At 37.9% G+C, this 24,590-nt stretch overlaps 1 protein-coding gene across 3 annotated transcripts in view; it reads right to left on the reverse strand.

Moving 5' to 3' along the window:
• Window positions 1–24,590, reverse strand: part of cacna2d2a (calcium channel, voltage-dependent, alpha 2/delta subunit 2a) — a 567,930-nt gene that overhangs the window by 62,687 nt on the left and 480,653 nt on the right. For all 3 annotated transcript variants that reach the window (XM_062049868.1, XM_062049860.1, XM_062049852.1), the window contains 4 exons: window positions 21,607–21,706; window positions 14,244–14,405; window positions 7,134–7,244; window positions 5,768–5,846 (listed from right to left, as the gene is read on the reverse strand). In XM_062049868.1, the coding sequence (XP_061905852.1) occupies window positions 5,768–5,846; window positions 7,134–7,244; window positions 14,244–14,405; window positions 21,607–21,706 (452 nt within the window). The remainder of the gene's footprint in view (window positions 1–5,767; window positions 5,847–7,133; window positions 7,245–14,243; window positions 14,406–21,606; window positions 21,707–24,590) is intronic.

The following is a 24,590-nucleotide window of genomic DNA, read 5'->3' on the forward strand; positions in this document are numbered from 1 at the left end:
GTTAGGTTGCGGATGTTATCCCGAAATGTGTTTGTCATTCTATTTGGGTGTGGGTTCACAGTGTGGCGCATATTTGTAACAGTGTTAAAGTTGTTTATACGGTCACCCTCAGTGTGACCTGTATGGCTGTTGACCAGGTATGCTTTGCATTCACTTGTGTGTGTGAAAAGCCGTAGATATTATGTGATTGGGCCGGCACGCAAAGGCAGTGCCTTTAAGGTTCATTGGCGCTCTGTACTTCTCCCTACGTCCGTGTACCACGCCGTACAGCGCCCTTTTAAAAAGTCATACATTTTACTTTTTGAAACTGATACCGATAATTTCCGATACTACATTTTAAAGCATTTATCGGCCGATAATATCGGCAGTCCGATATTATTGGACATCTCTACTTTTATCTTTAATTATGATCATACTTGCCAACCTTGAGACCTCCGATACCGGGAGGTGGGGATGGGGCGTGGGGCGGGGGCGTGGTTAATAGGGGAGTATATTTACAGCTAGAATTCACCAACTCAAGTATTTCGTATATATATGTGTATGAAATACTTGACTTTCAGTGAATTCTAGCTGTATATATATGTATATATATTTATTTTATTATACATATAAATAAAATAAATACTTGAATTTCAGTGTTCCGGGGGCTATCCAGTAGATGGCAGTATTGTCCTGTTTAACTTCTCCTCCGTTCATGACTCGGCCACCGTGTTCAATGGAGAAGTCTGTTTCACAAAATGTACAGGCAACATAATTACATACCCCTTCCCCTTCGAACTGTCCTGGATTAACTGAAATTCTTGTTTCCATTCGTTTTGGAACTTGCAAGCGTATTTCTTCATCTTGCTCGTCGACGGCGTCGCCATGTCTGTAACTTCCTCGTTCTTCTGCTTCGTCTCCTTGTTGTGTGCGCAGTTGTGCACTCTACTCTCTAAAAGCCCTAGATGTTATGACGTCATTGGGCAGGCAAGCTGTTTATATTGTGGGAAAGCGGACGTGAGAACAGGCTGTCCCCACTCAGGTCCTCATTGAGCTGGAGGGGCTGAATACCGGGAGTTTGTCGGGAGAAAATTTCTGCCGGGAGGTTATCGGGAGAGAAGCTGAATACCGGGAGTCTCCCGCTAAAAACGGGAGGGTTGGCAAGTATGATTATGATCATGATTTCTGGTTATGTTAGGCCAGCAGAGAAGGGCTTGCTGGCCCTGACGGCACACCACTGCATTATATATCCAATCATACATTATATTTTTTTAATCCGTTTTCACAGAAAAAAACCTAATTTTTAAGGTGTGGCAGTTTTATTTTGCTGTGTCGGCCCTCACAAATAAGTACACGTAGGGGAAACTCTGGGTGCATAACAGTCTTAAACGGTACTTTAAAATCCGCAATGCACTGAGACTGTAGTAACGAGTAAATGAACCACAAAGTGGCGAGGGAACACCGTACATGATGGAATGTCATCTGCATCATCAGGATGGCCGATGACCTGGCAGCAGTCACAATTGTCCTGCAGGATGGCGATGTAAGGAGACTCATTGGGAATGCTAACCCCCGCCGCCCCCTTCCTGGGCGCTGCATGATTAGAAATGGAGGAGAGTGACCGCCCGGGTCAATAAGCACGCCGCTCGCCAAGTTATTAACCGCGAGTGTTTATACAAAGAGCCGTGAAATGGAGACAGCCTCCGCTGAATATCAAACGGCCGATACGGCTCCCATTACTTTGACACATGATGAACTTTATCGTGGAAGCTTGAGTTAGCGAGACGCCGCGCATATATTACACATGCACACATGTCCGTGCACGTGAATAGACATACAAAAAAAAATCATAGTTATGCAGTTTTCTGCTCTAGACGCGTGCCAGAGGAGGCGCAGAGTGACTCAAGGAATTGGATCATTTGGACCTGCATGGTACAGCGATGATGACTGAATCAATAACCTATTTTCTTTGCAAAGACCATTTGCCTAATAACTTCTCGTCAAGCATGATGATCGTTTACGGCAGAAAGCAGAGCTGGCTATCACACCCGCACAGGCACAAATTACAATATTTATTTAATATTTCATATACCGCTGTAATGTTCCAATATGCTAGGGGGAAGGGGACAGGCTGGGGGCCATTTGCAGCCCGCAGCTCGTTTTTTGTTCTTCGATGAATATTCTGAAAATGCAACCAAACAAGTAAAAAATATATATTTAAAAATCACATCAGAAATTAAAAGGGAACTGTACTTTGTGCCTATTTTTTACAATAATTATAAGTGACAAGAACACATATGTGTGTTTATTTTTTTAGGATTCTGAAGATGATATAAAAAGCTTGGAAGATGTGACTAATGGGAGTCACTGTTGTAGCCTTTAAAGCCCTCCAAAACAACTTCAAAACCCTCCATCAACGTTTTATATACACACTGCAAGTCTATATATAATGTAGTAACAGATACCTTCTTAACAATATGCAGTATGTACAATATTTACCGTATTTTGGTCATTTTATACATTACCAGAACTTATTTCCTCAGCGCATTTATTTCCTTTCCCGCTAGCAATGTACCTTCGACGTCCGGAAAAAAATATGTTCCTACTTCCGGAAACAAACGTGTTTTCTAATGAAGGCAGACTTGGTAACAGACAATAAAGATGGCTATTTTCGGACAAATGAGAATTCACAGCCTTATCTTTTTGAAGCTGAATATACGGAAGATGAACTGCTGCTTAAGCACAAACAGAGAGTGAAATGTTGGAGCAGGCAGAAGCCGAGAGAGTGACATTGCCGACACTTTACACTGCAAATGTGGAAATAGGAGCCACGCTATGCCAAGATAAATGGCATGCTTACCCAAAATAAAAAATTTAAAAAAACGTTTCCGGCCAGCTGGACCAAATGCACACCTGTCTATCGAGTGAGTCACTATAATATTGATCATGATACACACAGCGCACCATGCTTGTTAGTAAAACTACAGTACATACGCTGTTGAGCTAGCTGTGTACAAACAAAACATGAAATGTGTGCTAATACTTTACAGACTCTGCATTATGATTGTTTATATTTTTCAGTCAGCACCGATTGGTGCCCTATCACATTGTGTTGTGCATTACAACCTCAAAAGCAAATCAGCTGCTGATGCAGTCGTTAGCTTGAATCAGCGTTTCTCAAAATGTGGGGCACGCCCCACTGGTGGGGAATAGAGACATGACAGGTGGGGCGCGAGGAACGGGAGGAAATTTCACTTAGATTTTTTTTATTTTTTTATTATTATATTCTTTGATTTTTTTTTTTACTATGCTTTCATTTTCTATACACACTGGAAATCACTTTGTGATTCTGTCTGTGAAATCCGCTATATAGATAAATGTAAATTACTTATTTTTCCTGTATGCTTTACATTTCTAGGTAGGAGCGAAAGTTTGACAGACAGCAACAGTAACTAATGGGGGCGGGGCTAAGCGGAAGCTTTGTGAATGGCGAGTCACTGTGCGAGGATTTGCTGTTTTGCAAATACATAAAAAATAGAGCCACTGCTGATGAGCTGTTCAAGATAATGGACAGTTTCCTCAAAGAACACGACCTTAAATGGGAAAACTGTGTGGGCTTTTGCTCTGATGGCGCGCATGGCAAAGTCAAGAAACGGGCTGCAGGCTCTAATAAAGAGGGTTGCGCCAAATGCGCAATGGACACAATGTGTCATTCACCGGGGAAACACTCGCGTCAAGGCAGCTCAGCCCCGAATTCAATGAGGTTTTAACAGTGGCAGTGTCAAGCCTGCAACCCCGATTTGAAAAGCTGTGCAGTGCAAAACAGGCTCATTGCAGCCACTAATGCTGGAGTACTGTAAAACTCATGTTCACTTGCCCTGTCCTCCTTTTTTTGGCAAAGATTGCAAAGTGGCACTTTTATTTTCATTTATTATTGAACTTGATGCAAGTTATTTGATTTATTATTGAACTTGATGCAAGTTATAACACTTTTATTTGATTTATTATTGAACTTGATGCAAGTTATAACACTTTTTTTAAATTTATTATTGAACTTGATGCAAGTTATAACACTTTTGTTTTATTTATTATTGAACTTGATGCAAGTTATAACACTTTTGTTTTATTTATTATTGAACTTGATGCAAGTTATAACACTTTTTTTGATTTATTATTGAACTTGATGCAAGTTATAACACTTTTGTTTTATTTATTATTGAACTTGATGCAAGTTATAACACTTTTGTTTTATTTATTATTGAACTTGATGCAAGTTATTTGATTTATTATTGAACTTGATGCAAGTTATAACACTTATTTGATTTATTATTGAACTTGATGCAAGTTATAACACTTTTTTTGATTTATTATTGAACTTGATGCAAGTTATAACCCTTTTTTTGATTTATTATTGAACTTGATGCAAGTTATAACACTTGTTTTATTTATTATTGAATTGATGCAAGTTATTTTATTTGATATTGAACTTGATGCAAGTTATACCACAGCTGCACAGTTATTTTATTTATTATTGAACTTGATTTTATTTTATGTTATTGAGTTTGAATGTATAAAACTTGATGTTACTTGATGTTCGATAAATTTGAAAATGCTAAGCTTGGCATTAGCGTTCTGTTGGGGCGATGGGGGCAGGTGGGGCTTGAAAACTCCCCCTTGTCCAAAGTGGGGGATGACAAAAAAAGTTTGAGAACCACTGGCTTAACACTTGCCGTAGCTAGTTTATGGCTAATACCGTAGTATGCTGTCACAAAACAATGTGTTACCACGGTAGAAAAAGAGTTCCGCAGTGTTCGCTCTTGCAAAAACAATGTCGCTACAGCTTGGGTATTATACAGGTTACAGAACATGAATTAGGTATTGTTGGCGGTTTTTGGATGCAGTTTTTAAGTAATTTAGAGGTAGAATTGATTGCTCCCTTTAGCTGCATTGATAGCCAGCTAGAATGAGCCGATTTTTACAGGTTAGAACGCAAAAAAACCCCAATCCTATGTCTTTTTGTCTCTCATAAGGATTGTTGCAAATATTTTAAAAAAGTGCAGTTTCCCTTTAAAAAAAGACAAACATGTATCGATAAGAAGTATAATTATTAAATAATAATAATGATACCCTTTGTCACCTGTAACACAGTATTTTATATTTTATAAAAAACTATATAACCGTATATACCGGTAATGAGAAATATATAATTCATAAGTAACAATACATTCATAATAATTATAGTAATAATACAGCAGGGATGTCCTGATACAACTTTTTCATTTCCGATACTAATATTGGAACCTTTAGTATTGGCCAATACCAATACGATATCAGCAGGATTGATACCTTTTTATTTTATTATTTTGTAGTGTGGAATGTTAGAAAAGGTTTGATCAAGTGAAATTAGTCAAACAAAGAACAATGATAGGTATGAAAAACACTAACCTGTTTATTGGAATTTACTGGAATGGACCTACGCTGTCTTTAAGGCGAAGTGAAGTGGTAATTATTTTTTTGTAAACACCTAAAGGTCGCAGTATTTTATTCCGTTTAGCTTATGACACAGTAAGTTGAATGATGCGGACACATTTGTGATCAGATAATTTCTAATATGCTCCTTTAAAAAGTCGACTTATTTTTACACTTAAGTCGAAATTGTGTTTATACAAAAGTATACGCAAAAGAAAAAAACTCACAAAGAAGCGTCCGATGAAGTCCAAACAAACAATAGACTGTAAAATAAGATTAGTCTTAAATGAGAGCAAAGTTCAAGGAACACATGAGCTACCTTTGTTGGCACATGCGATCCACTGCAAGGGAGTGACGTCATAATTATGTTGGCCCACCGAAAAGGTGAAAACACGCACCTGGAAGGAAGAACAGATCAAGTTGAAATATTTTAGTATTAATTAATTAAAGTATTAATCTTTAAATATTTTTTACTTGCTTCAATGGAGCTTATTATTTGTAATTTACAAAGACAAACAATTCACACGGTATAAGAGTTTTATCTGTTTTGTATTGTATTTGAATGACCTGTACAGTCAGGTACTGTATTGTTAAAAAAAAAAAGTTAAAGTACCAATCATTGTCACACACACACTCGGTGTGGAGAAATCATACCCTGCATTTGACCCATCACCCTTGATCACCCCTGGGAGGTGAGGGGAGCAGTAGCGGTGGCCGCGCCCGGGAATCATGTTTGGTGATTTAACCCCCAATTCCAACCCTTAATGCTGAGTGCCAAGCAGGGAGGTAATGGGTCCCATTTTTATAGTCTTTGGTATGACTCGGCCGGGGTTTGAACTCACGACCTACCGATCTCACTGTACTGTATGGTATTGTACTGTATACTATATTACTATATTATACTGTACTTATTGTATCATATTGTACCCTCTACTGTGTGCATTTTATTGTACACCCATATACAATAATAGATATTTTTGGATATACATTGTAGACCATTTAATACTGTATATAGTTATCAATATAAATACTAGACAGTCATGGATATAAATAGCAGATAGTTATGGATATTGATAGTTAAAGGTATAAATAGTAGATAGTAATGGGAATAAATTGTAGACATTTTTGGATATAAATAGTTAAAGTTATAAAAAGTATATATTTATGTATATAAATCATGGGTAGTTCAAGATATAGTTATAAATATAAATAATACAAAGTCATAGATACAAATAGTAGATAGTTATAGATAGATAGTTAATGATGTAAATAGTAAGTATTAATGGATATAAATATGAAGATAGTCATAACTATAGATAGTTATAGATATAAATAGCAGATAGTTATGGATATGTATAGTTAAGGATATAAATAGTAATGGATACAAAGATAAGTAGTAGACAGTCATGGGCAGCATGAGAAATATTGCTATGGCTGCGAGTCGAGTGGTGAGACACAACCTATTGTGTGTAATTCTCTAGTGTTTCAGGATAAAGTGTGTAATTAGTGCAAAGGTCAGAGCTGTTAAGGCTGTAGCTCAGATAAAGAGCGAAGACAAAGAAGCAATGGAACCTTTGAAGAGCAAATCCAAAGGTAAGAGTGCTAAATGTTACGTACACTTGTTGAAAGTGACTTTATGACAAGAAAGCACTTTACTTGATGACCTCTTCACACAAAAGACTGACCGTTTTGTTGGGCCAGTTGTACTTCTCAAAGATTTCCTGTGCCCGATCCTCCCCGCCATCTGTAAACATCATAATCATTTTATTGCAGTTGGCCCTCGGAGCGCTGCTCTCCTGCAAGACAAAAAAGAGGGCAAAGGCAGGTTAGCGATACAGGGCAACAACTGCAGGGTGCTGTAAAAAACTATGTTGCATTGATACAGTTGTATGTAATATATTCTTTATGTTTTATGATCTTCCTGGAATGTCTGCACATAAGAGCAGGATAACGCACATTATCCATCTGCAAGGTAATACATTTATTAAATCATAGACATGAAAGATCCTACGAAACATATAAATCCAAGCACAACCTGATCAAATTAAAACTTCTTAAAATATATTCTTATTTTTTTATTATAAAATAACAAATATTTACTTATTTATTATTAATATTAATACCATTATATAATTTATAATACATTTTTATATTTATTGGAAACTTATAACATAAACGGCAGACGGCTGAAAGGCCTACTGAAACCCACTACTACCAACCACGTAGTCTGATAGTTTATATATCAATGATGAAATCTTAACATTGCAACACATGCCAATACGGCCGGGTTAACTTATAAAGTGCAATTTTAAAATTCCCGCCACACTTCCGGTTGAAAAACTCCTTTGGATATGATTTATGCGCGTGACGTCATAAAAGCAACGGAAGTGGTTGGACCCCATCGGACCCGATAGAAAAGCCTCTTGTTTTCTTCGACAAAATTCCACATTATTCTGGACATCTGTGTTGGTGAATCTTTTGCAATTTGTTTAATGAACAATGGAGACTGCAAAGAAAAACGTTGTAGGTGGGATCGATCGGTGTCTTAGCGGCTAAGTACAATACTATAATATCTGTGATATTTGCATTAGTGTAATGTCTTTAAGGGTTTGGGGAACGTGCATGCGCGAGTGAGTTGGCGGAGAACTTGTGTGTGTGAGCGTGAGTTTTGGCTAACAGCAGCTCGTGTATGTGTGTGCGTTACTTTTTGAACTACAACCAGTTACCGCTTTTTAATAAAGCAATTGAGCAGCGCTTCCTCGTCCGTGTGACTCCTTCTCCACTGCGGGGCATTACAATACTTACAGCAACACAACAAGGACTACTTACTACGCCTAGCCGATGCTTGCCGCCAAACCCACGGATGAAGTCCTTCGTCGTGCCGTTGATCGCTGGAATTCAGGTGAGCACGGCTGTTGATGGGTTTCTATCTTCATTTGAGAACGATGCTATGCGCTAGCTCAGTAGCTAAGTGTGTCACCGATGTATTGTCTTGGAGATAAGTCACTTTAAATGTCCATTTCGCGTGCTCGACTCTCATTTTCAAGAGGATATAGTATCCGAGGTGGTTTAAAATACAAATCCGTGATTCACAATAGAAAAACGAGAGAGTACATAGTTCTGTGAGGTCTGGTTGCTAAGTTAGCTTCAATGGCGTCGTTAGCACAGCATTGTTAACCTTCGCCTGCCTGGAAATCATTAACCGTGTATTTACATGTCCACGGTTTAATAGTATTGTTGATTTTCTATCTATCCTTCCAGTCAGAGGTTTATTTATTTTGTTTCTATCTCCATTTGAGAACGATGCTATCGCGCTAGCTCAGTAGCTAAGTGTGTCACCGATGTATTGTCTTGGAGATAAAAGTCACTTTAAATGTCCATTTCGCGTGCTCGACTCTCATTTTCAAGAGGATATAGTATCCGAGGTGGTTTAAAATACAAATCCGTGATCCACAATATAAAAAGGAGAGAGTACATAGTTCTGTGAGGTCTGGTTGCTAAGTTAGCTTCAATGGCGTCGTTAGCACAGCATTGTTAACCTTCGCCAGCCTGGAAATCATTAACCGTGTATTTACATGTCCACGGTTTAATAGTATTGTTGATTTTCTATCTATCCTTCCAGTCAGAGGTTTATTTATTTTGTTTCTATCTTCATTTGAGAACGATGCTATCGCGCTAGCTCAGTAGCTAAGTGTGTCACCGATGTATTGTCTTGGAGATAAAAGTCACTTTAAATGTCCATTTCGCGTGCTCGACTCTCATTTTCAAGAGGATATAGTATCCGAGGTGGTTTAAAATACAAATCCGTGATTCACAATAGAAAAATGAGAGAGTACATAGTTCTGTGAGGTCTGGTTGCTAAGTTAGCTTCAATGGCGTCGTTAGCACAGCATTGTTAACCTTCGCCAGCCTGGAAATCATTAACCGTGTATTTACATGTCCACGGTTTAATAGTATTGTTGATTTTCTATCTATCCTTCCAGTCAGAGGTTTATTTATTTTGTTTCTATCTTCATTTGAGAATGATGCTATCGCGCTAGCTCAGTAGCTAAGTGTGTCACCGATGTATTGTCTTGGAGATAAAAGTCACTTTAAATGTCCATTTCGCGTTCTCGACTCTCATTTTCAAGAGGATATAGTATCCGAGGTGGTTTAAAATACAAATCCGTGATCCACAATATAAAAAGGAGAGTGTGGAATCCAATGAGCCAGCTTGTACCTAAGTTACGGTCAGAGCGAAAAAAGATACGTCCATCACTGCCTCTCAAGTCATTCACTGTAACGTTCCTCATCTACGAATCTTTCATCCTCGCTCAAATTAATGGGGTAATCATCACTTTCTCGGTCCGAATCTCTCTCGCTCCATTGTAAACAATGGGGAATTGTGAGGAATACTAGCTCCTGTGACGTCACGCTACTTCCGGTACAGGGAAGGCTTTTTTTTATCAGCGAGCAAAAGTTGCGAACTTTATCGTCGATTTTCTCTACTAAATCCTTTCAGCAAAAATATGGCAATATCGCGAAATGATCAAGTATGACACATAGAATGGATCTGCTATTCCTGTTTAAATAAAAAAAAATCATTTCAGTAGGTCTTGAACTGTGATATTGACTTTTGACTTCCAAAAGAGAACCAGGTAAAACATGTTTTCTGGTCTTTGCGTCATTAAATTTGAGCCATTTGATACAATAAGTACGGGTCTGGAAAGCCCCCATCAACATCTTTCATATGATATATTAGATGGTGTGATTTGCTGCACTTTGAAAATGGATGTATGAATGGATGATTTTGACATAGTTGCTACTTTGAAAGGGTAGGTTTAACACACACATAAATACAGTAGAAATAACTAATAAGATTAATGTAAAAGGCCTACTGAAACCCACTACTACTGACCATGCAGTCTGATAGTTTATATATCAATGATGAAATCTTAACGTTGCAACACATGCCAATACGGCCGGGTTAACTTATAAAGTGCAATTTTAAATTTCCTGCGAAACTTCCGGTTGAAAACGTCTCGGTATGATGACGTTTGTGCGTGACGTCACGGATTGAACGGAAGTATTGGGACACCATTGTGTCCCAACACAAACAGCGTCTGTTTTCATCGAAAAATTCCACAGTATTCTGGACATCTGTGTTGGTGAATATTTTGCAATTTGTTTAATGAACAATGTAAACTGCAAAGAAGAAAGCTGTAGGTGGGATCGGTGTATTAGCGGCTGGCTACAGCAACACAAGCAGGAGGACTTTGAGTTGGATAGCAGATGCGCTATCCAACGCTAGCTGCCGACCGCACCGATGATCGGGTGAAGTCCTTCATCGCGCCGTTGATCGCTGTAACGCAGGTGAGCACGGGTGGTGATGAGCAGATGAGGGCTGGCGTAGGTGGAGAGCTAATGTTTTTAGCATAGCTCTGTCGAGGTCCCGTAGCTAAGTTAGCTTCAATGGCGTTGTTAGCAACAGCATTGCTAGGCTTCGCCAGGCTGGACAGCATTAACCGTGTGGTTACAGGTCCAGTGTTTGGTTCGGTGTCTCCTGATAGTAGAAGTAATAGTAGTATTGTTGATCTTCTGTCTATCCTTCCAGTCAGGGGCATGTTTCTTCTGTTTCTATCCGCAGTTAAGCACGATGCTATCACGTTAGCTCCGAAGCTAAAGTGCTTCACCGATGTATTGTCGTGGAGAGAAAAGTCACTGTGAATGTCCATTTCGCGTTCTCGACTCTCATTTTCAAGAGGATATAGTATCCGAGGTGGTTTAAAATACAAATCCGTGATCCACAATAGAAAAAGGAGAAAGTGTGGAATCCAATGAGCCCTTGTACCTAAGTTACGGTCAGAGTGAAAAAAGATACACCCTGGCGTCCACTGCACTCTAATCCTTCACTCTCACTTTCCTCATCCACAAATCCTTCATTCTCGCTCAAATTAATGGGGTAATCGTCACTCTCTCTGTCCGAATCGCTCTCGCTGCTGGTGTAAACAATGTGCAGATGTGAGGGGCCCTTCAACCTGTGACGTCACGCTACTTCCGGTACAGGCAAGGCTTTTTTATCAGCGACCAAAAGTTGTGAACTTTATCGTCGATGTTCTCTACTAAATCCTTTTCAGCAAAAATATGGCAATATTGCGAAATGATCAAGTATGACACATCGAATGGACCTGCTATCCCCGTTTAAATAAGAAAATGTCATTTCAGTAGGCCTTTAACTGTAATTGGCTGAATGGAAACAAACAAAAAAATCTATACCAATGAAAGATGACAAAATATACATAAATAATACATACAAACGAACACTGTGATTAATCTTCATTCATTCATGGTAACACGTTTTTTAAAATCTTTTTATTATTATTCACATGCATTAACGCGTTAACATTGACAGCCCTAATTTTGATCATTCTTTTAATTTTGTAGCCGTCTGTGCTTGTGTGGCTTACAGCAGCTGCCGCTGGAATGGCTGCCAGCTATGTGACACGCCTCTAATAATGATAAATCATATTTCATAAAGGCCTTCTCTGCCAGCAGTCGTAAGAGCAGCCATGCTACAGACAAATATTAAAAGCAACTTTTTAACTCTTTTTTAGCTAGTAGTGGAAGGTGTGTGTGTGTTCGGTGTTGGCTATGTGCCTAGATTGAGAGAGAGAGAGAGAGAGAGAGAGAGAGAGAGAGAGCGAGAGAGAGAGAGAGAGCGAGAGAGAGAGAGGCTGAGCTCTGCTGGGCTGCACTCATCAATCATCCCATCAGGGCCCATTAGGGTGTCAGCCTGCTAAAATAAACAGCAGCATACGGGATGGAGGACGAGGCTGCACCTGCGTCACCAGCATGTAGACAGCACACACACACAAATGCGCACAAACACACACACACACACACACACACACACACACACACACACACACACACACACACACACACACACACACACGCACGCACACGCACACGCACACAGGCCTTCAATCACACACACAGATGAGAACATCAAACCACCGCGATCGCACTTCTAATCACATCCACTTGGACAATGATTCTGGAACTGCGTCGTACGTGTACCACACACAGGAGCGTATACACCAAATTCTGAGCCCTCATGCACAAAACTCCACCCATTCTAAATATGTTAGCATGCAGAAAAAATATGTATATACTGATATATTTTAAAACATACAAGAATTAGGGCTGGGCGTATCCATCTAGATCAGGGGTCCCCAAATTACGGCCCGCCAGCGTTCAAAATCCGGCCCACAGGAAGTCCCAAGTAAAAAAAATTAATTAATATTATTTTATTTTTTTTATTAATATTTTTTTAAATCTGTCCTTTCTAATCCAATTTTTTTTAACCCAATGCGGCCCCCAAATCAAAACGTTTGGGGACCCCTGATCTCGACAGTATCGATACCAAGGTGGGTATTGGTATCAGATCAATACTAGCGAGATGGAATTTGAGTTGCAATTTCAATTCTATACGTCCAGCAAATCACGGGGTTTTCTCTCGCTGTACTGCTCACTCAGACACTTTCCCCTGCTCTTCTGACTACTGGCGTTATTTTCCACAAAAAATGTGTGTTATTTTTGTGGTTTTGTTTACATTTTATTGTTTATATTTTTTCTTGCATTGTTGCTTTGTTTGTTATTTTGTAATCGGGACTTTCTTACCCCTGCAAGCAATTGTGTATAGAAGAACATAATAGGGGAATATGTTTTTTATATGTTTACTATTACATTGTTTTGGATTGTTGTTTTTAGTTCTATATTTGTTTTGCATAAAATAGTTTTCCTGTGTTTTTATAATCATAATCAACCCAAGAAATACAAACAATTATTCAATGATGATGACATTTCAAGTCAAAAGTAGTATTGGCGATATTAGCCCTGTATTTACTTGACTGATAACAAATTTCCCAGTATTGGCCCACCACTGAGCAAAAACCTTAATTGGGTTTTTTTATTTTTAAAGATGGGATAAACGTAACTAAAACATATCTTTTTGACAAAAAAGTCCCAACAAATTTAATATAAAGCGGCCAGAATATTATTTCAAATAAATAATTATATAACCTGCCATTATTCAATTAAATATGATTATCAATATGTCAATGTTCTGAGACTATATGTAAAGTAGAGATTAGCTGATACACATACTGTATATTGTCATCAGTGGATAATATGAATAATAATACATCAACGTTATTATGATTATAATTATTAGGGCATCTCCTGGGTGTTGACCTCCCCTGGCTTTACACACTTGTGACACCTCTGTTTCTAACTTTAATACAGGGTCCTTGAACACACCACAGTTATGTGCAATACAAGGCACAGGTATGACTTGGTCATAACTATCTGCCACAGATAGATTGTGTGCAGTTTTACTTGTAATTTTTACCTTTCTTGTTTCAAAATGCTGGTCCTGTGTGTGAATGCTTAAAGGTGAACTTCGATGATGTCTGTGTTGAGTGAAGTGTTCTATGTTAGGTTTGCTGCTATTCAGGTGGAACGAACCAATTTGTATTTTTGATGGGGAGGCGGGTGGGAGGTTAGTAGGTAGTCTTAATTTTGATTCAAGAAACCTTATCATTGAACATTTATTTTTTTAAATTAATATTTGTGACATTTAAATGACGTATTTAAATGGCGGAAAAAAACCTTCAAACTTCACAAAAGCCCACAGTGTCCTTGGTTCTACATTCCCATTTTGAACTCCTTGAATACACACTCTTCTTTGATCATATGTATAAACTGTACATACAGTAGAGATCAATAACACACTGCAGCGTGAGGAAACGTACATTGAGAAGCTGTTCGAAGGCAAACGTGAAGCCAGACTTATAATCTGTGGTTCCTTTGGCTTGCATGTGCATGACGGCCTCCTTGAAGATCTTCTTGTTGCGCACGTTGGCTTGGACCAAAGTTCTGAAGCACGGAACCACAGCGTCCGCCTTCTCGTTGAACTGTACGCCACAAACACAGAACACACTCATGAGCAATTGTAGCACCTTGAAGACAAACATTTGATTGCAAAGGCAACCCAAGGGAATTTAAAGCTCATTTTGGAGCAATTTGTTATTGCTTAAACCAGTGTTTGTTAACCATAGCGCCGCCAAAACATTTCAGTTTCTTAGCTGTGTGCCACAGCAGTACTCAGTTGCAATACACTTTCCACCACTTGTGGCAGTAATGACAACAGAAGAAGTCTGGAACTCAAATCATAGAGAAGTTGCTTAAGCGCAAAAATTATGACTAATGTGGTAAAGTTGAATTTTTTTGGGTACATTTTATTGACAGGTTATTTAAACAAATATATATTATTATTATTTATTATTAACTTAGTTTATTTATTTTAGCACTGTGTGATTGTATGTAAAATGATTTTTAAAGTTTTTAATGAGTGCCTTTTTTTGCAGTATATTTATTTTGTATTTATTTTTGTAATCAGCCTGACCTAAGCCTTGATAATAATCCTTGTCATTAACACAAGGTTGCCTATCATTTGACAAGGTTTATCCTGTTAAACTGTAAGTTTCAATTATTGAATATGATTAAAATCAAGAGAAAGATGACTAATTCTGTGTTAATATTTGAGTGGGCACCGGGCCCCTCTGTAGTGAAACAGTTGGGCCGTGAGGTCAAAAAGATTAAGAAAATCTGGCTTAAACAATTTTTACTTTGACATACTATTATACTATTTGTACTATACGATTATACATCTTTAAGGGTGCCAAAGTTGGCCAGTTAACTGGATAAATGTTTGCAGTAGTTTTGTTCTGTGCTCCATGCCACTCATTTTTATTGACAACACATATCAAGGTTTGAAACACCAAATTGAAAGTTTAAGTGGTGTAAGTTGATACAACTGAAAAACCTTGAGCTTTTCCCAGTTTACTGAAGTTGAGCAGGCGGTAGCTATGCCAACTTAAATTTTTACATTCGTGTGGACAACATTTTTTATTCCCATTTTAAGAAACGTATTATTCTTACTTGCAGTAACCATTTTCACCAAACTCTTTATTTTTAGTCCCATAAACTTGTTATTTTTAATTGTACAAATTTAAAGTTTGCAGCGAGTTGTATTAACCAATACAAGTAGACATAAAATAAATTAATCTAACTAATTTTCATACAAGACATTGTACAACATAAACTTTGAATAAACTAAAAAATAATGACAATTTCAAGGTACAAAAACAGGCAGCTCAGTAGCCAGAATTAGTTTTTTTTACACCATCCATTCATCCATCCATTTTCTACTGCTTGTCCCTGTAAATTTAAAAACTGTACCACTGATATTTTTACAGTAAAATTCAGGCAACTGAACTGCTTGTTTTTTACTCTATTAACTACTGATTTTTTTTTTCTTTTTCCGTGCAGTTGCTTTACTTTTGTAAGATGGATTCGCTTTTTTATTTATTTTTTATTTTAAATGTGTTTCTTTTTTTTAGTTGCTTTATATTTTTTAACAGTGCAGGAGAAGTATTTCCCGCATAGAAATACCTAGAAAATGGCATTTGTTGCCATTGTCTGTGTCTGTGTGTTGGTGTGTGTGTCTGTGTGTGTGCGCGTGTGTGTGTTCTTGTAATTCTACCCTTCTTGAGACATCAACAAGGAAAAGTACCTTCCATATGAGGACCGGTGAACAAGTTAGGACCGAAATCATGGTCCCAATAAGGAAAACTATTGCATCTAATAGAGAATCTCTCATTTGCACCCCTGGTGGTGAAAACTATCAAAAAAAGGAGGGATTTTTCAAATCGACCGTGTGTCAGTTTTAAAAGTGCTCCCCCTCTGGCTAACCTATGTAATAACAAGTGTGTGTAAGAAATTGAAATGCGCCCCCTTTGGCCAAAATTTATTAAAAAAATAAAAGCAGCATTTTTCTCACAATGTGTCGACTTAATTTTTATAAAATTGGGAACAATTTCTGAGAATATTTCTGTTGCTGTAATATTGCAATATTTTCTCATAAAATCATTACTTTTTTATATAAAGTTATTATTTTTTAATGCAAAATGGTGACAATTGTCATACAAAAGTCTGAATTTTATCACAATATTGCCAATTTTTTTGTTGTTCTTGTAAAATAGTGACATTTTTTTTAGTAAAATTATGACTTTTGTCATAGTTTTGCCAAGTAAAATTATGATTATTATTATAATATTGCCAAAAATGTCCCCCGTTCTCACCACATTCTCCCCCGTTCTCACCACATTCTACAGAGGCACTATAGAGAGCCTACTGACCAACAGCATCTCTGCCTGGACTGGAGCCTGCAGTGCCTCAGACTGGAAGTCTCTCCAGAGAGTGGTGAGGACAGCGGAAAAGATCATCAGGACTCCTCTTCCACCTATCCAGGAGATCGCAAAAAGCTGCTGCCTGACCAGGGCTCAGAAAATCTGCAGAGACTCCTCCCACCCCCACCAAGGACTGTTTTCACTGCTGGACTCTAGAAAGAGGTTCCGCAGCCTCCGTAGCAGAACCTCCAGGTTCTGTAACAGCTTCTTCCCTCAGGCCGTAAGACTTTTGAACGCATCATAATAATTCCCTCAATTCCCCCCAAAAATGAATTAACTCGCTGGAATATAAAGACAATAAAGTCTCCCTACTAACCCACCAGTGCCTCCATGGAAATGCCCCCCTCTACCTCAAAGAACTACTCACCCCCAAATCCTCCACATGACACCTCCGCTCCGGACAGGCTAACCTCCTCCAACCTCCGAGGACAAAGCTACGAACAATGTGAGACCGGGCTTTCTGCTCCGCCGCTCCCAGTCTGTGGAACGCTCTCCCTGACCACCTGAGGGCACCACAGACTGTGGATGCTTTTAAAAAAGGCTTAAAAACCCTTTTTTTTAAAAAAAACAACATTTTTTTAGATGTATGTCATGTCTGTGTTCATGTTTTTGTTTGGCCATGTGCTGTTTTGTTTTTTGGACACTTCCTTAGTTCCTGGTTTCACTTCCTGGTTTTGTTTGTCACCATAGCAACCATTAGTTTCACCTGTTCCACGTTTGGACTCACACACATCTGTCACGACTTGGTCTATGGCGTGGTTTGCTCTCCCGTGGTGCAAAATAATTGGAACGGACGTGGCGTGCAGGTAAAGACATAGTTTAATTATTACTATAAACTCAAACAAAAGGTACAAACAAAAGGCGCTCGCAGCGGAGATAAAAAACTTGACTAGAAAACAAAAGGCGCGCACAATGGCGGAGAACTATGAACATTAAACAAACAAAAACTTACGTGACAAGGAACTGTGAACATGGCATGAATGTATGATGTCGCCAGGACGAACAACAGAAACAGAAAAGCCTATATAGTGACATGAAAAGTGAAAACAGGTGCGTGACTAACTGTGAACAGGTGCATGACATGACTGTGAAAACGTGAGACAGGTGTGTGTGAGTCCAAACGTGGAACAGGTGAAACTAATGGTTGCTATGGTGACAAACAAAACCAGGAAGTGAAACCAGGAACTAAGGAAGTGTCCAAAAAACAAAACAGCACATGGCCAAACAAAAACATGAACACAGACATGACAATGTATGCATACTAGTTATAGCTATTAGGCTGTTCTAGTTTTTATTTTTTTTAAATTATCTTTTTATTTATTTTTTAATACACTGTAGCACTTTGAGGTTGTTTACTCAATGTAAAGTGCTTTTTACAAATAAATGATAATGATAAATGGGTTATACTTGTATAGCGCTTTTCTACCTTCAAGGTACTCAAAGCGCTTTGACAGTATTTCCACATTCACCCATTCACACACACATTCACACACTGATGGCAGGAGCTGCCATGCAAGGCGCTAACCAGCAGCCATCAGGAGCAAAGGTGAAATGTCTTGCCCAAGGACACAACGGACGTGACTAGAATGGTAGAAGGTGGGGATTGAACCCCTGTAACCAGCAATAAAATCTATTATTATCATTATTAATATAACATACATCCATAAACATGGGTGCATATGCAAAAGTGCAATATATTTATCTGTACAGTAATGTATTTATAATAATTGTTCATAATAAAGGTAAAGTATTGGTATTGTTTATTATCAATAGCGCTATTTCTATTGGTACTCATATTGCTTAATTTTTAATGTAATAATGCTCATTGTCATTTCTGTATTATTTTTCATTTTCACTAACTGCTTATTTGCTATTACTTTTACCATCATATTTGTACATGTAGTATTTGCTGATGTTGTTCTGTTGTTGTTGTTGTTGTTGTTGTTGTGTTTGCTGTTGTTGTTTTTGTCTCTCTGTCTAATCCCCCTCTTGTCCCCACAATTCCCCCCTCTGTCTTCCTTTTTTTTCTCTTTCTATCTCCTCCTGCTCCGGCCCGGCTGCACCAAATGATTATATAAATACATTTAATAAAGTCAAATACAAATAAGTCAACAAGAGAAGTATCCTACACTTCTCTTTTGTAAAGTAAATCTGAACAGCCGATATGGGCATCTTCATCTACTATATGATTTGCCTGAGCAGCTGGGCAGGACATTATTAAAAAAAGAAAAAGAAAAAAAAAAAAAGAAAAAAGTAATCTATTTATTTATATCTGCACATTAGTGCTTTTTTTATCCTGCACTACCATGAGCTAATGCAACAAAATTCCGTTCTTCGTTCTGCAAAGTTCAAATTTGAATGACAATAAAAAGTTTTCTTATAAAATTGTGACTATTGTCGAGTAAAATTACGACTCTTTTCATAAAATTGCCAACATTTTGAGCTTTTCTTGTAAAATGGCGACTGTTATTGAGTAAAATTTCAACTTTTATCATAATGCCCAATTGTTCAGTTTTTCTTGTAAAATTTTTACTTGCATTGAGTAAAATTACGACTTTTATTACAATACTGCCAAAATTCAAAGTTTTTCTTTTGAAATTCCAACACATTTTTCACAACAAGCTTTGTATGTATTATTAATGTTGTAAATACAAATCTTTATATATCTAGAAAAGGTGGTCCTAAAGAGTAGGCATTATTCGGTGGTCTCAAGAAGGTAACAAATACAAGAATGTGTGTGTGTATGTGTGTGTGTGTGTGTATGTGTGTGTGTGTGCGCATGTGTGTGGTGTGTGTGTGTGTGTGTGTGTGTGTGGTGTGTGTGTGTGTAGATGCAGGCTGGCTGGCTGCACTTAGGCTGGCAGTAAACGGTTGTAATTACAAGTTTGCACACAAAAGACAGGTGCACCTCAAGCCTGCCAAGGTGATGTAATGTGTGTCATCGTGCACCATTTGCCTTCATACTCAACTTTAACGCTATATTGGTGGGCTATTACATGCAACATAAACATACAGTATGATTGTTTCTATGTGTTTGTTTGGAAGTTGTTGGAGCCTTGTATAAAGAGGAAAGTTACTCTGTCTTATTAGATAGTGAAAGTCTATTATAGAACTGTAGAACATGACAAAGATGTTGAACCATCTATTAGGCTGCTCGGCACCCTGACTGCTCATTTAAATATCATCACAACATATGAGGCCTGGATTAATCTATGTTTTGCTTTAGTAGAAATGATAGCATCATCTACCAAGTGCATTCATATATCAGTGAAAATACAGTAGTATCTCGGGACACAGGTTCTCCAATTTATGTTTTTGCAGGATACGAGCTGTCTCTTGGCTAATTGTTATGCTTTAGTTTGGGAGCAAAAATTGAGGTTACAGGCTTCTCCACAACTGAAGTGAATGTGACACTGAACCCTGTAAGATCCGAACAAAACACCAGGTCTTACCTGCTAGCATTGACTTATAGCTAAGGATGGACATAACTTTGTTTTATCAAGCACGGAAGGAAGAACGTGAATGTAAAGGACAATGCTGAGAAGAAGAAGTAAATGATGTAAATTGAATTAAAGAAAGAAATCATCAAAACCATGACAGAGTGTGTAGCCACCTAATTTGGTGTAGCAGTTAGCGGTTAGCACTGCTCGTCTGCACCATACTAAGGCAGAATAAGCCGATAAGGCCAGCCAAGGACGTTAAAATGTATGTAAAATCCAAACATTTCTATAGAAACATAGAAAAGCTGCTGATGGTGTTTGATGGAAAAGCAGCTGAAAAGAGAAACTGTAGAAGTCCACTCTACAAGGTAAATTATAATGACATTACTTCACAAAACTACTATACTTGTTCATTATTTTTTAAAGTTCATTTTTCTTCAGACATGTTAAATGTTGAAATTGTGATGTTTTGGGGGCCCAAGCACCAATTAAATTGATTTTAATTAATTTCATTGGCAGACGCTGCTCTGCAACAGAAGCTTTTCAAGGTACGAGAAACATCACAGAACCATTTAAACTTGTATCCTCAGGTACTACTGTATCACTTTTATTATCAAATACATTACATTCATTGTTGTTCAGCACTTGTTTATTCAAATAACATTATTGTGTCTCTTGTTTTAACAGGAAATGAAAGTGTTGTTTAACGCGCAACTCCACTTTAAAGCATGCTATTAGAGAAGCATGTGATAAAGCAACATGTTTTTATTGGTTGTTTAGCTATATTTAACATACAAGACAACACGGATAATTTCATTCTGTTCAAAATTCATATGTTGGAGAAATATGAGGAGTTTAAATAAAGCATCCTGACCAACTACCGGTAATAACAACCACGACAATAGCACATACCTGTTCTATGTGCGGCACTATCAAGCATACTTTTGGTGCTCAGCACTTCTTTTTTTTAACAGAAAGTCCTGCTTACTTTTCAAATCATTTTGTTACTTCAGTTTGCAAATATGTCAATATCCCATAAGCCTCCTTTATCCCAGAGGTAGATTATTTCGCTCATTTTGTGCATTTACAGCGGCTGAGACGTGAATGGCATACAGGGGCCAAATGCAATGGATTATGGGGGATTACCGCAGGAAGTGTGTGTCCTGCAATATTGGATACTAATATGAATATTTTGTGTATATCGTACATGAGTCCTGATAGAATGCTTGGTAATGAGTGAAAGAGCAGCAAAATGCATTCTAACAAGAGAACCTCTGCGCTTCCACAGGGAGAAACATAACATCAGTGCAGCCCGCCTCCTCTCCGCTCCATTAACACCTGCTTAATGAACACAACACATATTGCTTTTACTATTGCCTTCCAAGAGTGTGTGTGAGTGTGTACTTGTGCGTGAGTTTACTTACTCTGGCTACGTTCACATAGTCGTCATCTGAGAGTGTGTCCAGCATCTCGATGACCGAAGTCTTCATCAACTTTAGTGTGAGGCCGCTGACACTCCCGCTCCTGACCAAGGAAACATGAAATATTGCATACATCATATATAGCAGTGTTTTTCAAACTTTTTTGAGCCAAGGCACATTTTTTTCATTGAAAAAATCCAAAGGCACACCACCAGCAGAAATCATTAAAAAATGTACCTCTAATATGAATTTAAACCATAACCAACCATGCTTCACTATACTTGTCTCAAAGTAGGTGTACTGTCACGACCTGTCACATCAGGCCGTGACTTATTTTGAGTTTTTTGGAGTTTTCCTGTGTGTAGTGTCTTGCGCTCCTATTTTGGTGGCTTTTCCTGTTTTGTTGGTATTTTCCTGGAGCAGTTTCATGTCTTCTGTTGAGCGCTATTCCCCGCACCTGCTTTGTTTTAGTAATCAAGACTATTTTAGTTGTTGCTATCCTTCTTTGTGTGGACATTGTTGTCATATCATGTACGGATGTACTTTGTGGACGCCATCTCTGCTCCACACGCTGTAAGTCTTTGCTGTTGTCCAGCATTCTGTTTTTCTTTATTTTGTAGCCAGTTCAGTTGTAGTTTCGTTCTGCATAGCCATCCCTAAGCTTCAATGCCTTTTTTTAGGGGCACTCACTTTTTGTTTATTTTTGGTTTAAACATTAGATACCTTTTTACCTGCACACTGCCTCCCACTGTCGTCTTCATATTGTGATCATGACAAACGATGTTCCTGATGTCTACAAAGCAATTAGCTACCTGATTCCGCCTACTGATATGGAAGAGTATTACTCGGTTACGAGCTCTAGACAGCACCGACACTCAACAACGGCACATTATTTGCGGATTATAATTACTGGTTTGCAAAAAATATTTTTAACCCAACCCATCCATCCATCCATCCATTTAACCTAGTGGTTCTCAAACTTTTTTTGTCATCCCCCACTTTGGACAAGGGGGAGTTTTCAAGCCCCACCTGCCCCCATCGCCCCAACAGAACGCTAATGCCAAGCTTAACATTTTCAAATTTATCGAACATCAAGTAACATCAAGTTTTATACATTCAAACTCAATAACATAAAATAAAATCAAGTTCAATAATAAATAAAATAACTGTGCAGCTGTGGTATAACTTGCATCAAGTTCAATATCAAATAAAATAACTTGCATCAATTCAATAATAAATAAAACAAAAGTGTTATAACTTGCATCAAGTTCAATAATAAATCAAAAAAAGTGTTATAACTTGCATCAAGTTCAATAATAAATCAAAAAAAGTGTTATAACTTGCATCAAGTTCAATAATAAATCAAATAAAAGTGTTATAACTTGCATCAAGTTCAATAATAAATCAAATAACTTGCATCAAGTTCAATAATAAATAAAACAAAAGTGTTATAACTTGCATCAAGTTCAATAATAAATAAAACAAAAGTGTTATAACTTGCATCAAGTTCAATAATAAATAAAAAAAAGTGTTATAACTTGCATCAAGTTCAATAATAAATCAAATAAAAGTGTTATAACTTGCATCAAGTTCAATAATAAATCAAATAACTTGCATCAAGTTCAATAATAAATGAAAATACAAGTGCCACTTTGCAATCTTTGCCAAAAAAAGGAGGACAGGGCAAGTGAACATGAGTTTTACAGTACTCCAGCATTAGTGGCTGCAATGAGCCTGTTTTGCACTGCACAGCTTTTCAAATCGGGGTTGCAGGCTTGACACTGCCACTGTTAAAACCTCATTGAATTCGGGGCTGAGCTGCCTTGACGCGAGTGTTTCCCCGGTGAATGACACATTGTGTCCAATGCGCATTTGGCGCAACCCTCTTTATTAGAGCCTGCAGCCCGTTTCTTGACTTTGCCATGCGCGCCATCAGAGCAAAAGCCCACACAGTTTTCCCATTTAAGGTCGTGTTCTTTGAGGAAACTGTCCATTATCTTGAACAGCTCATCAGCAGTGGCTCTATTTTTTATGTATTTGCAAAACAGCAAATCCTCGCACAGTGACTCGCCATTCACAAAGCTTCCGCTTAGCCCCGCCCCCATTAGTTACTGTTGCTATGTCAGTAAACTTTCGCTCCTACCTAGAAATGTAAAGCCTACAGGAAAAATAAGTAATTTACATTTATCTATATAGCGGATTTCACAGACAGAATCACAAAGTGATTTCCAGTGTGTATAGAAAATGAAAGCATAGTAAAAAAAAAAATCAAAGAATATAATAATAAAAAATAAAAAAATCAAAGTGAAATTTCCTCCCGTTCCTCGCACCCCACCTGTCATGTCTCTATTCCCCACCAGTGGGGCGCGCCCCACACTTTGAGAAACGCTGATTTAACCCAACCCAAATAGCTGAAATTAGATAATCTCCCACGGCACACCGGACTGATACAGTGGTTGAAAAACACTGATATATAGAATATAATTTATCAAGCAATTTATGAAGGATGGATTGGTCAATGGAGTGATTAGCAGCTCAGTAACAGGAGTAACGTACAGTAAAAACAATCTAATCATGGATGAGATATCTTCTCAATGGATAATACTCTCGAAAGTTAACTTAAAGTAGTCAGTGTACAGCTTTATGGCAGGGTAGATTCATTGTCAACACCCAAAATATTGTGTGAACATCTAACAACCAAAGAAAGTAGGAAGATAATTGTTGAGAATGGTGGTAATAGTGTCATGATATAGTGCTGCATGAGTGCTGCTGGCTTTGGGGAGATGTGGTTCATATTTTGATTTGAATATTGTGAATTTCAACTTGTAGTATGACATTTGGAATCAGATATCAGTTTTTCTATATGATAACTAATAAAACAACAACTATTATCTTACTGATGAACATGAATATGACAGATTGAAAAAATATGCCTCCTACACACAACTAAAAATATTTGCAAAGGAAGGAAGGAAGAAAAGGAGGAA

This window comes from Entelurus aequoreus, linkage group LG01 (genome assembly GCF_033978785.1).
Source record: "Entelurus aequoreus isolate RoL-2023_Sb linkage group LG01, RoL_Eaeq_v1.1, whole genome shotgun sequence".
In the NCBI taxonomy this organism is placed as follows: domain Eukaryota; kingdom Metazoa; phylum Chordata; class Actinopteri; order Syngnathiformes; family Syngnathidae; genus Entelurus; species Entelurus aequoreus.